Genomic DNA, 12,936 nt, shown 5'->3' on the forward strand with positions numbered 1-12,936 from the left:
ACTCCTGGAAAAAAGTAAAGCCTTGCATAAAAAGCGATTTGGTTACTCATATTGCAAAAGTATGTGTGGACTTTGTCTCGAAAGGCTACATCTTATGTCAACTTAACTTTCAAAATAAGAGTAAGGGAATTTTCCAGTTGTAAATAGGTCACATCATTGTCGGAGATGGAGGAAAAAATTAGAAGAAAATGCAAAGTATGTTGCCAAGATACATGGGACTCCCACCCAAGTCAGGTTTAAGTGTGAGGAAACTCTGCCACCAGTGTTTCCATGAATGAAAGCTTTAAATGATTTAGAATAGAACATTAAAATCTGTAATGTCCTGTGATGTACTAGTGCTGTGGTTCTATAGCTGATGATATTTCTCATAAAGCTTTTTATCCCATAGAATATGCAATGTGTAATATGGTTTGGGGAATGTTTTAGTAGTTTAGGTCTAAAAATATTCACTTACACAAACTCTGCATTGTTCCTTTATAATTGCTTTATTTCGTGTTAGCGAGATGTCACGTGTCACTTCTCTTACTGTAAAATTGTGTAAGTTGTAATTGTGAAAAAAGGCTCAGTGGAAGCCACATGGCCTCGGAGAGCCATCTCACCCGGTAGATTCCCTTTTCTTTCTTTTTTTCATGTTTGTGATGAAGCTGATTTGTTTTCTTCAGTTTCATTTTCGCAGCATGGAACGAACATTTTGTGGTTTTCACTTGACCCATTTTAGTTTTTATTTTGGTAGTTTTTTTTTTTTGCCACAAATCTTTTAAGATCATTTAAATAATTCGTATGCATCCAGGTGATCTGTTTGTTTTCTTCAGCATGTCTCTTGTTTGAATTCGTCTAAAGATTGTTCGTGTATTGCACACCCTAAATTGTTTGTACCCCTCAGTGGTGTAGGTCTGAAAACTGCTCGTTTAATCAGGGTGTTGCCAGTGCAGCTGTGTTGGAGCTCCTGCTGTAGATTGGAGAGGTGTTCCTCTTAGGTCGTGGTCTCAATGTGTTCCTGGTGCCAGATTTGCTTTCCCAAGCCAAATTAAAAAGCCTTTGATGTTAATCAAAGGCCGGCCTCAATGCCACATGGTAAACTGCAGATGATCAAGGTGCAAATTTCCCCCCCGTCCTCCTTTGCCTGGGCTTTATTTGATCAATGCGGCAGAAAATGCAACTGAGCTGTCAAATCAGCATAAAAATATACTCTTACTCCTGGCAGCGCCTGTCCCCGTACCCCCTTAAAGACAAGGGCTCTTTGAAGTCCACTGATGGCTTTTATGATCAAAGTAAGTAAAGAGTGACACGACATTTTCCTTTATGGTAATAAAGTGTATTCTGATGCTAAAACTTTGCACATTATTTACTTCCGTAAGGTTTCTGTATTTCAGAGCATTTTTGACATCTCAGTGTTCAAGCATCATTATTTAAACAGGCATTATTTGCACTACATGGCACTGTAACAGTGGTTTCGTTGTCCTGATCTATTTGTTGAAAGTAAGGAGTGATTTCTGCTTGGAATAATAACCTGATGGTGAATGAGTGTTTTGACCTCTGATCGACTGGAATCCCAAAGGAGTTCTGAATGCGCCGTCTCAGAGGCAAAATAGATTCTTCACAGTCTGGGGTCTGTACAGTCACAGAAATAGGCCAGTATGGACAACTAGCGCAAGAGACTGTTGATATCCACTCACCTACCACCTTTTTATTAATTCTTTAATACAAACAATACCTCAAAGTTGATGTATTACACTGAACTTGTTAAAAAACAGTTTAAGTCTGATATGTTTGCACAATGTGTATTTAAAATGTAATCTCAAAATACTTCACTGGTCTTTCTTTCCACAACATTTTAACGTCTTTGCCCCTTACAGAGTCTGCTGTATTTTGCAGATATTAACTTATCCATATTGCACATTTTTGGTGATGAATCAGTTTCACAGCACTGCTCTTAATCTGAAGAAACGAATATACACCAATCCCCAAATCAACGCTCACTGCCTTGTTTTGCCTAGTATACCTAATATGTGCTGTGGATGTAGCATGAAAAATGGATACATTTCAAAGCACAGTCAGTCCACAGATACACAGATTCATCGTAGTTAAATGTATGAAATATTAAAAAGAGGAAGATACGAGCTCAGAGAACAGAGAGAAGCAAACAAATCTAAAGGCTGATTAAAAAGCAACATGAAACACAGTAACCTACACTCTGTTCTTGTTTATTGCTTTTCATAATATCTGATTTTCATTACATTACAGCATTCCAATTTTGACATAACTGTGGCTCGTAGGAGTACACTCAAACCTAAAGGTAACATTAGCCACAGCAGCTGCTCATACTGAATTTAATAAGGCAGGTCTCCTTCACAGCCGGGGGCGGTGCTTATCAGGTTTTGACGTCTCAGTTGGTTTTAACCTCGAAGGGCTCAAGAAGGAAAAGGAAGGAGAGGATGTAGTCAACTCATAATTTGTGGATCTAGACAATTTTTAAAAAATGGCAAAAAGTGGATTTTGCAACATTTAAACACGTTTATGCTGATAGAAATATTTTACTTGTCTTTTAAAGGCAGTTTGGACAGTACATGGTCCAATGGATTTGATCTATTTGTTACTACAGGTTACTGGCAGCCTACGTAAACAAAGAAATGGTGATGTTTTAAATATTGTGTTTTTATGCAAGTAAAAAGGGCAGAGGCCACTGCTTCCTTGAGCGGTTTGGATTTCTGTGGGGGAAATGTCTTTTTCAAGTTTATATTTATCTGGCATGTCCGATTGTCTGTCCTCTGTTTTTGTTTCCCAGTTTGCTGTGAATATGTTTAGGGCATTGCCGCCGTCATCCAACCCCACGGGTGCAGAGTTTGACCCAGAGGAAGATGAACCCACTCTAGAAGCTGCGTGGCCGCATCTACAGGTACATGCATCACACCCACATACATGGTTTAGTCAGAAAGAGCCTGTTCACCTATTTCTGTTGTTTTAAAGTCTTTGCCCCTCTTCCACAGCTCGTCTACGAGTTCTTCCTGCGGTTCTTAGAGTCACCGGACTTTCAACCAAACATAGCCAAAAAGTATATTGACCAGAGGTTTGTATTGCAGGTGAGCATGTTGCTAGAGCACAGCTTCTTTCTCTGTAAAGAGGAGCTATGATGCTCATTTCCACCTTGATATTTTTATTCTTAACTAGACAAGCTTTGCATGATTGATAGTTCAAAATAATCCTTGTTTATCGCATACCAGTGCTTGGTCCAGCCCCTCTGTTCGTGCACTGTCTAAAACAAGCTGTTTTAGCTCCTCTGCCTTTATGCATGTGGGTGAGGCATCTGCGTGTACAGCTTTGACTGTGCGCACAGATGCCTGGAAAGAACATATTGAGGATATCTGCTCTCCTACACGTCATTTGAGGCCAATGTTTGTCTGAAGTTTAGTGACTAAAGCAGCCTAAGGCCTGAAGTTTTGGCTTTTTCAGATTAGTTGCACATACACTGAAATCATTGTTTGAAGCTTTAGCCATGTTTAGTATGAGCATGCATTTCTGCATTTCTGTAATAGTATCAATGTGACAAAACAATAAAAACCGTAACATGCCCACTTAAGAGCATTGTATGTAGTTCTTGGTTACGTTTAATTTTATTGTCCCAGTAACCTTCTTTTGTGTGTGTGTGTGTGTGTGTGTGTGTGTGTGTGTGTGTGTGTGTGTGTGTGTGTGTGTGTGTTTCTTCAGCTCTTAGAACTTTTTGACAGTGAAGACCCCAGAGAAAGAGATTTTTTAAAGACCACTCTCCATCGCATCTATGGGAAGTTCCTGGGCCTTCGAGCATACATTAGAAAACAGATTAATAACATATTTTATAGGTGAGTGTGTGTCTTCTATAGCTACATTAATGGTGCTTGTTTTGTTTATGGGTTTTTTTTTTTTTTTTTGGTTTTTTTTTGGTTTTCTTTAACCCTCAGGGCTCTATACTGGCCACTTGTGGCCACGAACAAGCTGAAAGGGTGGTGATTTTTAACAAAGCCTGAGGGTTAAAGGAACATTATTGCTAACTTGTGTGTGTTTGCCCTTTTTCAGGTTCATTTATGAGACTGAGCATCATAATGGAATTGCAGAACTACTGGAAATACTAGGCAGGTAAGATACTTTTAGATTTGTTAAAGCAGCTGCTGTTTGCAGTATAGGGCTCAAAATATAGGTTTGTTTTGTGTGTGTGTGTGTGTGTGTGCGCGCGTGCATTCACGTACACAAGTGGTCCGCAGGTGCGCATTTGCTATCAAAATAAAAGATGCGCACCAGATAAGAAGTTTCAACATGCGTTTGCATACATATTAAAGGCACTGTTTTGGTCCACTAGAGTGGGATTTTCATGGCATATTCTGCACCACATCTCTGTGCGTTCATCATTTGTTTGAAGCCAACTCACCTCCTCCAACCACTTCTCCGAGAATATGCGCTTCTTTTGCGGACTCCCTCTGACATTTCTTTGGAGGTGAAGGAACACCAAAGTAATTGCTTAAAGGAGCTTCTTCGACATCTTTAAGAGTTCTAAACAAATGTCTGTCCTCCTCCAGAAAATCTTATGCACGCAAACGTGCGTTGCAACTTCTGATCTGGTGCGCGTCTTTTATTTTGATAGCGAGAGTGCACCTGCGGACCACTTATGTACACCCCTGTGTGTGTATATGTGTGTATATATATGTGTGTGTACGTACACACACACACACACAGTATGTGCAAAAGTGTTGAGCTACCTCTTTTTTTCTTTGTAGTTTGCTAGGATAATGGCTAAAGGGTGCAGTGATTTATACCATTTGCAAATTTAAGTAGAAATAGAGTATATGAGGCAAAAAGTGAGTTTGCATAGTTTTAGTAAGTTTGAGAGTCAATATTTAGTAACGCCACCTTTATCCTTCAACACAGCCTGTGCTTTCTTGTGATTTCTTTGAGTTGTCTTCAGAAATAGTTCTCCGGGCTTCTTGAAGGACATTCAAAGCACTTCTCTGGATGCAATTGAAAAATGAAGCTGTTGGCAATCAGATGCTTTCCAGATGGAGTTGTATTGTGGAGGATACAGATTTCGGTGCCATCACTCCATAAGACTTGTTGCCACTGATTTCAGTCCAGTCCTTGTGTGATTTGTCATTTTCATTAGAACATTTCTAATGAGGCTTCAGTAAACAGATAATGGGTCACCTGAAAGGCCACATGGTATTTGCAAAGTTGCTATGTATGGACATATTACTGGTTCATCCCATGAGTTGAGAGATTATTTTGTGTTCGTAGGTCTGTGCTGAAAAAAAATTTCTCTGATAATGTTCAAGTACAAGGACTGAAAATGAGTGAAAGAACAGTGTCCAAAGAAAGTCTTTGAAAGAGCTTCAGAAATCCTGCAGAACTATTGTTCAAGACCATTTCAAAAATGACAGGCTGACTCCTTGGAAGAAATGTATAAGAGCATTAGTGGTGGCTCAAGACTTTTATTAATATTTAGATGCCGAATTATTGTAAACTGGAGTAATTTCTTCTCTAATAACGGTCTTTCTCACAGCATAATCAATGGATTTGCATTACCTTTGAAAGAAGAGCACAAGATATTCCTGCTGAAAGTCCTCCTGCCTTTGCACAAAGTCAAGTCCCTTAGTGTGTATCACCCACAGGTAGGAATTTTCTTATGCCTTGCTCTGCCTTCCTCTGCTATAAGCAAAATGCTGTAACAAAAGTATGTCTCGAGCAAAGTCTTTTCACTTGGCAGACATGCAGGTAATGCCTCAAAGCAGTTATTTTGTCAGTGAAGCGTGTATCCAATGATAAAAAATGTGGAGTTAGTCACAACTTTAACTCTCAATGTTCACCAGATAAAAATGCACATTTCAACTTAACAATCTGGTCCTTTTACCCCTAACTAATGTTTAAAAATAGCATACACATGCAAAAACTGACATCTGTGCTCATGTGCCAATGCAGCAACATTTTTTTGCCTGATTAGAACATTTAGGACAGCCGCCATCTTTGATGTTACTTTATTATGTAGATTCTGTAGTTTGTTGAGTGCAATCTCTCTCCCAATAATATTTATGATACTTCTGATTTTGTCAAAATGAAAACAAATGCCGTTTCCTGTTTTTCCCTTTTATTTCCCAGCTGGCCTACTGTGTGGTACAGTTCTTAGAGAAGGATAGCACCCTTACAGAACCGGTAAGATTTATTTATTTTGATATTGATTTTTTGGCTTTTTTTAATTTTTTATTATCGATTGACCTTCAAGCTCTTTTCAGACATACGTCATTCAAACTCCTCAAGACAGTATTCTCTGTTTGTTTTATGGTGGGTAAGGTCGGAGCAAACATAAACGCGCTCACAAGTCCTCACAAACCTGCTGGAAGGTGTTTTGGATTTTGTGTGCTTGCATTAAGGCCCTGAGATCAACTAAACTACTTTATGAATATGTTGACTACTGTTTCTGCTTCTACTGATAGTTTTTGTAATGTAAGCTCATGTAATCCACCATCAGCAGATTAATAGCTGACCAAAATCGGCTGTCCAAACATTCCTGCTTCCTCTTTAATAAGCCTGGTATCCTGTCTGTGTGCGTAGACGGTAATGGCATTGTTAAAGTATTGGCCAAAGACCCACAGTCCAAAAGAAGTTATGTTCCTCAACGAACTGGAGGAGATACTGGATGTCATTGAGCCTTCGGAGTTCGTCAAAGTCATGGAACCCCTCTTCAGACAGCTGGCCAAATGTGTGTCAAGCCCGCACTTTCAGGTCTGAACCACATCCCTGTTTATTTTGATGCGTGTTTTAGTTAATCGTACAGTGTGCATTCTGTTTGTCTGTGTACGCACGTAACCCTGTGAAAAACTGTGTTGTCAGGTAGCAGAGCGAGCGCTGTACTACTGGAATAATGAGTATATCATGAGCCTGATCAGCGACAACGCTGCCAAGATCCTCCCCATCATGTTCCCGGCCCTTTACCGCAATTCCAAAACCCACTGGAACAAGTGAGGCTCCCCCCCCCCCCCCACCCCCTCCATTTATCTGTTTATCTTTATGATGAAGTGTATGAGGATAGTACGTAAGCAAAGCAAGTGACCTGTGGTAACCTTTTTGTGTCTATAGGACGATTCATGGGTTGATTTACAATGCTCTGAAGCTCTTTATGGAGATGAACCAGAAACTGTTTGATGACTGCACCCAGCAGTTCAGGGCAGAAAAAAGCAAGTAAGTAATGCAGGGAGACATCACATCCATTTATACAGCGCAAGCTACAGTTTCCTTGTTCTCATTACAGTGTTAGAAACGTCATGGAAAACATTGTTTAAACATCATTAGAAGTGGAAAAGATGACTAAGTAGATACAAACTAAAACCACAATCTCTTAACTTGAAAGAGTTTGGGTATATAACTTTTTTTTTTTAACATGAGTTTATCTTTCAGCAAATCTTCTCTGTTTTGAAGAAGTCTCTTAGGACTCTGTGTGTGTTTGTGTGTGTCAGAGAGAAAGCCAAATGGAAAGAGAGAGAAGAAGCATGGGTGAAGATTGAGAATCTAGCAAAGGCAAACCCACAGGTGAGCAAATAAATAGTAACCTAGCAATTCTCACAGTGCTGCAACCCTCTCAGTGGTTTGCAGGGTATCTCAGTGCGAATCAAGCAGGGTTTGATGTTTTGGTGATGAACATCAGTTGGTGTTTTGACAAACACTCCAACTGAGGGGAAAAAAGGAAAAAGAGTTTCTAGTTTTTCTTCTCTTCTTTTTTTCTTTTGTGTATGTGTGGAAGCAACAGATGGAAAGTTACAGGATGGATTGTGGGGAAATGTATGTCCAAAAGCTGAGGATTAAAGTCATTGAGAAAAGTTCTGCTTAAAGCTAGCACCTCTCACAAACCTGTATATTGGATAATGCGATTCTTTGTGGTTAACTTTTCTTTCTCTTCCTGTGCTGCAGTTTGTCGTGTATGTGGACTCAATAGGATCAGGGAGTCCGATGGACATGGAGACAGATGGGCCACTGCTAGACGATGTCAACATGCTAAAGAAAGCAGTAGTTGAGGAAGCCACACAGGTCAGTGTGTGTAACATTTAATATGCATGCCTATATCTGAGGGGTACCACACGTTCTCACTGAAATGTGCACAAGCTTTGATGAATATCGCTTTAATATGAGACCTGTTTACATTTCAGTCTTAATGAAATCATATACGTGGTCATAAAAAGCAGAAATCTGGACACTTTAATTTATTTATTGATACTGACTTTGGCGCCAGGAATGGAGGTTTATTTTTGTTTGAAAACAAATAAATGTGGTTATGTTAAGTGGAACCACACAGCCACAGTCCAGCAGTCCGTTTTTTTTTTTTCTTCATTTTGCTTCAAAGCAGCAGAAAACTACAAGAAATGTTAATAATGAAGAAAATGTGTGAAGTGAAAAAAGCTAATAATATGAAATGAATTCCACTAATCACAGCTCATTTTGCAGGATGCTGTGGAGCCTCTCTCATTAGTTGACATAAATACAAAAGCAATTTTAGGACATTTAAAATTGTGAACTGTGCAGCTCAGGCTTAGCGACATTTTTCTCATGCCGTGTGCCAGTCACTTTGCCTAAATCGTCCAGTTTGGTGTGTCTGTACTGTTTTAGCGATAGCTGTGCTGTAAATAAAAACCACGTTCAGGCCCATAAATATCTGTGTGGCGCGTGTGAAAACAGCAGCACTATCAGGGGACTTTGTAGTGGTTACTGTGCAACTGCCGCTGCCACCAGCAGCTTTTCAGAAGCACAAAGACGAATGCGGATGTTCCAATTCTGCGCGATCGATGCAGCTCCTAATGCGTCCTGTCATCACTTTGTTTTTTTGTTAATATCTGTCAAATGCTAAAATGAAGAATGCTGTCGACCGAGCAGCACAGAACCTCTAAGCTGTCTGCACACTCCTGTTTGTGTAAAGTATGTGGGTGTAGGACTGTTGCAGACAGCATCTTCACATTTGTATTGTTTTGAAACAGTGGTCATAAAATGCACACATGCAGTGAATTTGCAGGTTGTTGGTTAAAAAAAATATTTCTTCAGAATCACAAATGAACTTGGTTTATGACTCAGCTGTTTGGCCCCACAAGTAATTCCTGAGCAAAGATGGTTATTCCAGCTGCTGAAACGGAGACAGATTACATAAATCACTTGAGCATCCTGTCTGCCTTCCAAACCCAAACAACAGAGACGGGATGAACAAAGAGTGTTAAAGGACAATATTGCCAGAGACTTGTCCATGCTGCACTATCACATTTTTCTTTATTATACAATTTTGAATTGTATAGCTTATCAGTTTTGTCATGTAAGTGAGAAAAAGGTTTGAAAGGAAAGCAAATTGCAGGAATTAAAATCTTGTTCGGCCTGTAAAACGGGCCTCCGTGCAGAAGCTTAGGTTCATGAAGTGGGGCTGTAAATGCATTAGTTCTGATTTTACTGATCCCTCTTTGTGTCTGTGTCTAGATCCAAAAAGACCAGCGCAGAGAACGCCCGTTGATGCGGAGGAAATCTGAGCTCCCCAAAGACATCTCCACAGTCACAGCTTTGGAGTTGCACCGAAGAGCAGAGGAAATGTTGACGCCACACGATGGCCATTAAGAGACCATCCCAGACCTACCATAAACCAGCAGCATCCACAGTGGAATCACAAACCCACGGAGGGCCAGCACAAAACCCCCCAAAACAAAACAGAACTGTGGTATCTCAGTCCAGCCCAGTGCAACACAGAAATGAACGATCCCAGCTCCACCTGACACAGAAAATGTCTAAAGCCACACATCTAAGCCAGGTCCGGCTTTGCGAGACAAGCGGTGCTCGGTCCTTACTGATCCCCACCCCTTCACCTGGTTCTTGCTTGCGGTGCTGGGATGTCCTGCATGACCACAGCAACCCGCCGTATACTGAACTTCAAATAAGAAATTGTCATAATCTCCTTTTCTTCTGTTTTTTTTTTTTTTTTTTTTTTTTCTCCTCCCCCTGTCCGCTCAACTTGTGTTCTGGGGTGCTGTGCTGCCCCCTTCTGGTCATTTTTCTCAGGTGTTCTGTTCTGGTGTGTGTGTGTGTGTGTGTGTGTGTGTGTGTGTGTGTGTGTGTGTGTGTGTGTGTATGAGCCGTCTTCTTCTCGTCTCTTCTTTATCAACGTCAGGTGCTTGTACAAATAATAAGAGCCCCCAACTATAACTTCAATGGAGGCCATCTACAGTGGGGTGAGACTGTGTCAGTTCTTTCTGTATATTTAATATTGGCTGTTTTTTCTCATAAAATTTAAACTAGATAGCTGTTTATATTTTTCCCTTCATGCTATATTAGGAGCTCTTCTAAGATTTTTAAAAAATCACGTCCTATCTGAAGAACTGTTCTGTTTCTTGCTATTATTTTAGGATTCATTCATTCACTCCATTCATCAGGACTGGGCCACTCCTGAATTCAGCAGGGGTGTGTATTAAGGATTGGGGAAAAAAAAAAAACCCTTTTAACTCAGTGCTGTTCATCAAACACGGCCAACCCGACTGAGGTTCCAGGTTTTTCTTCTGCACATCATTATTCCCGTGTAGAAACCTAGTTCGGTGCCAACTTTCTCATTTAGTTCCTGTTTTTAAGAAAAAAAGATCTTTTAATTTTGAAGGCAGTCAGTTAGCACGGCTCCCAAAGCATCTATGGCTTAAAGTTTACCACATGTTCAGAGCATTTTTTTATCGGTCACAGCGATGAGTCCGCGGCCCAAGCATGTTTGGCTGCCCGGTTACATGAGAGCGGATTGTGTCGATTTATTTTTAGTTTCCTATTTACGTCCAGCCATTGTGTGTTTAACATGGTTATTAGCATTCAGTACAAGTCACTATCATTCATTTAAGGCTTATGAGAGGTTAAAGAGATGTACTAGGTTGTTTGGGATTAACACGATGTTACTGTGTGTTGAGAGAAGTTAAACAGGGGCAGAAACCGTGCCGATAATGAACTTTGTCTTTTTTGTTTTTCAAATCTTTTCAAGCAAGATCCTTTTATTTGTACAACAATTGGTAGAGAATAGATTGCTCCGTAGAGGAGGCATGTTTGGTTTGAAGAGGTCAAACATAAGCCTTTCTTTTCACAGTGCCTTTTGTAGTCGGAGAGGGTATTTACTCAACTGAGAACAGAGTAGCAGCATGACATAAAATGTCAGATGATTTCAAAGGTTATAACAGTAGTTTCCATAAAAAACGTATTCAGGTCCATTGTTGGACTTCTGCCTTGTTGAAGCTACGTAGTTGGATCCGTTTTGTTTTTTTGAGTTCAAGGCTAAAGAGCAGAGATGGCGTGGTTGCCCCAAACCACTTCAGCAAAGAAGCACTTCCTGATAACACTTGAAAGACACTCGCAACACAACTGAAACTAAAACAAACTAGTAAACATTTGAAATCCGTGATGCTGTCTGTCTTGGTGTGTGTGTGTGTGTGTGTGTGTCTATGTGTGTGTGTGCGCTTGTTTGAGTGTTTGAGTCCCCTCCCCATAGTGCCTGTTGTTAAGAGCTAGCCTATACAGGAGAGGAAAATCACCTCCCATCCCAACTTTTCTTCTTCCATCCTGTGGCCCCTCTATTCCCGTTCCACTTTTTCTGATTTGTCCCATAGTCTGATCCTCTCTCGTCCCGCCCTCCACCTGCGTGCCCACACGGTGCACGCCCTCTTCAGTTTAAAAACACGAAACAAAACCTGTAGGGCTCGTTATTTGAGCACGTGTTTGCTTCTGGATGCTTGCAAGTTCTTTTTTTTTAAATTTTGTTTTGTTTTATTATGGTTTTATTCTTCCTTTGCTCGCAGAACCTCTCTGTCAGTGTTTTCAACTGAATGTGCAAATTTGTAAATAGTACTGCAACCACACTGTTCAGTTCTCTCCATGTTTGTCTTGAAGAACAACAGTCATTCAAGGCTTTCACCGAAACCCGACAAAAAGGAAAGCGATTCCATCCCGGCTGAAGCGCAGTGCTGGCTCCCATTGGTGACTGCTGTTCTTCTTCAGATGGCTTTAATATTGGCTTCTTTGGAGCTCTCTTCATTTGACATAAGCTTTTTGTTTCTTTGAAAAGAGTTATATTTGCAAGTGTCCTTTAGTATGCGTCTGATACTAAATGGCTTTGTCTAATATTGTACATACAATGTACTTTTGTGTTATAACTATTATTAAATGGTAGATTTCATATTTTGTACAAAATATCCCGTGTACAGATTACAGAGGTTATTAGCAACTGCTGACAGTTGGTATGTGGGACAGAGTTCAACACATGTAACTATTTACAGTTAGAAACCATATAGAATTTGGGTAGTTTTTTATCTTTGTAATTTTGACATCGTTTCCATTTTTTTTTTTTTTTTTTCACCTCCAGATGTGTTGACCCTACATACATGAGCTTTTCGTGTGTGCTTTTATCCAAATCTCCAGTGGTGTACATCTATCTATATACAGCAAATAAAGAGAACATGTGTTTTATATTTTCATCCTAAGAAAAAAAAAAACCAGTGTGTCATCTTTTTTCCTTGCAGTGCTCCTGATGGTCACAAGTTCATGCTTGGACTAAATAGTGTTGACATTTTGTAACTTTTTGATCCAGATGATCATCTGCTCTGTTCATCTGCTTCATCTTTTGATTGCTCTGTAAATATCTAACACTCCACAAGCTAAAATAACAAAGATTCTGTCTGAGTGGTGCCCAAAAAACGACGTGGGCTTTATAGATCATTAGGAAACCTTACGGGGGAACCCAGAAGCATCACCCTATAGCAGAAAACTCGTAAGCTGGAGAGCATCTCAGTGATTTAGAAGATCATAATTTAGCCTGAAGTTTATTTAACACAATTCAGTGGGCTACATACTGAACTTAAAAGATAGATCCAAAGAATCAATGCTATCAGCAGTGGTATCAATACTATTGATATTTAGATCAATCTTCCAAACTCT

General features: G+C 40.0%; 1 protein-coding gene across 3 annotated transcripts in view; it reads left to right on the forward strand.

Moving 5' to 3' along the window:
- The window catches only part of ppp2r5cb (protein phosphatase 2, regulatory subunit B', gamma b), a 28,409-nt gene extending 15,908 nt beyond the window's left edge, over nucleotides 1-12,501 (forward strand). For all 3 annotated transcript variants that reach the window (XM_086263601.1, XM_086263602.1, XM_086263604.1), the window contains 12 exons: nucleotides 2,786-2,896; nucleotides 2,988-3,080; nucleotides 3,706-3,836; nucleotides 4,051-4,110; nucleotides 5,525-5,633; nucleotides 6,118-6,171; nucleotides 6,571-6,741; nucleotides 6,850-6,977; nucleotides 7,096-7,197; nucleotides 7,473-7,545; nucleotides 7,924-8,040; nucleotides 9,466-12,501. In XM_086263601.1, coding sequence (XP_086119727.1) covers nucleotides 2,786-2,896; nucleotides 2,988-3,080; nucleotides 3,706-3,836; nucleotides 4,051-4,110; nucleotides 5,525-5,633; nucleotides 6,118-6,171; nucleotides 6,571-6,741; nucleotides 6,850-6,977; nucleotides 7,096-7,197; nucleotides 7,473-7,545; nucleotides 7,924-8,040; nucleotides 9,466-9,600 — 1,284 coding nt within the window. In that variant the 3' untranslated portion in view covers nucleotides 9,601-12,501. The remainder of the gene's footprint in view (nucleotides 1-2,785; nucleotides 2,897-2,987; nucleotides 3,081-3,705; nucleotides 3,837-4,050; nucleotides 4,111-5,524; nucleotides 5,634-6,117; nucleotides 6,172-6,570; nucleotides 6,742-6,849; nucleotides 6,978-7,095; nucleotides 7,198-7,472; nucleotides 7,546-7,923; nucleotides 8,041-9,465) is intronic.
- Nucleotides 12,502-12,936: the final 435 nt, after the last annotated feature.

The sequence above is a fragment of the Aulonocara sp. 'chitande type north' Nkhata Bay genome, linkage group LG15 (assembly GCF_057382095.1).
Source record: "Aulonocara sp. 'chitande type north' Nkhata Bay isolate Kocher_YH1m ecotype deep benthic linkage group LG15, A_spYH_male_GT1.1, whole genome shotgun sequence".
In the NCBI taxonomy this organism is placed as follows: Eukaryota; Metazoa; Chordata; class Actinopteri; order Cichliformes; family Cichlidae; genus Aulonocara; species Aulonocara sp. 'chitande type north' Nkhata Bay.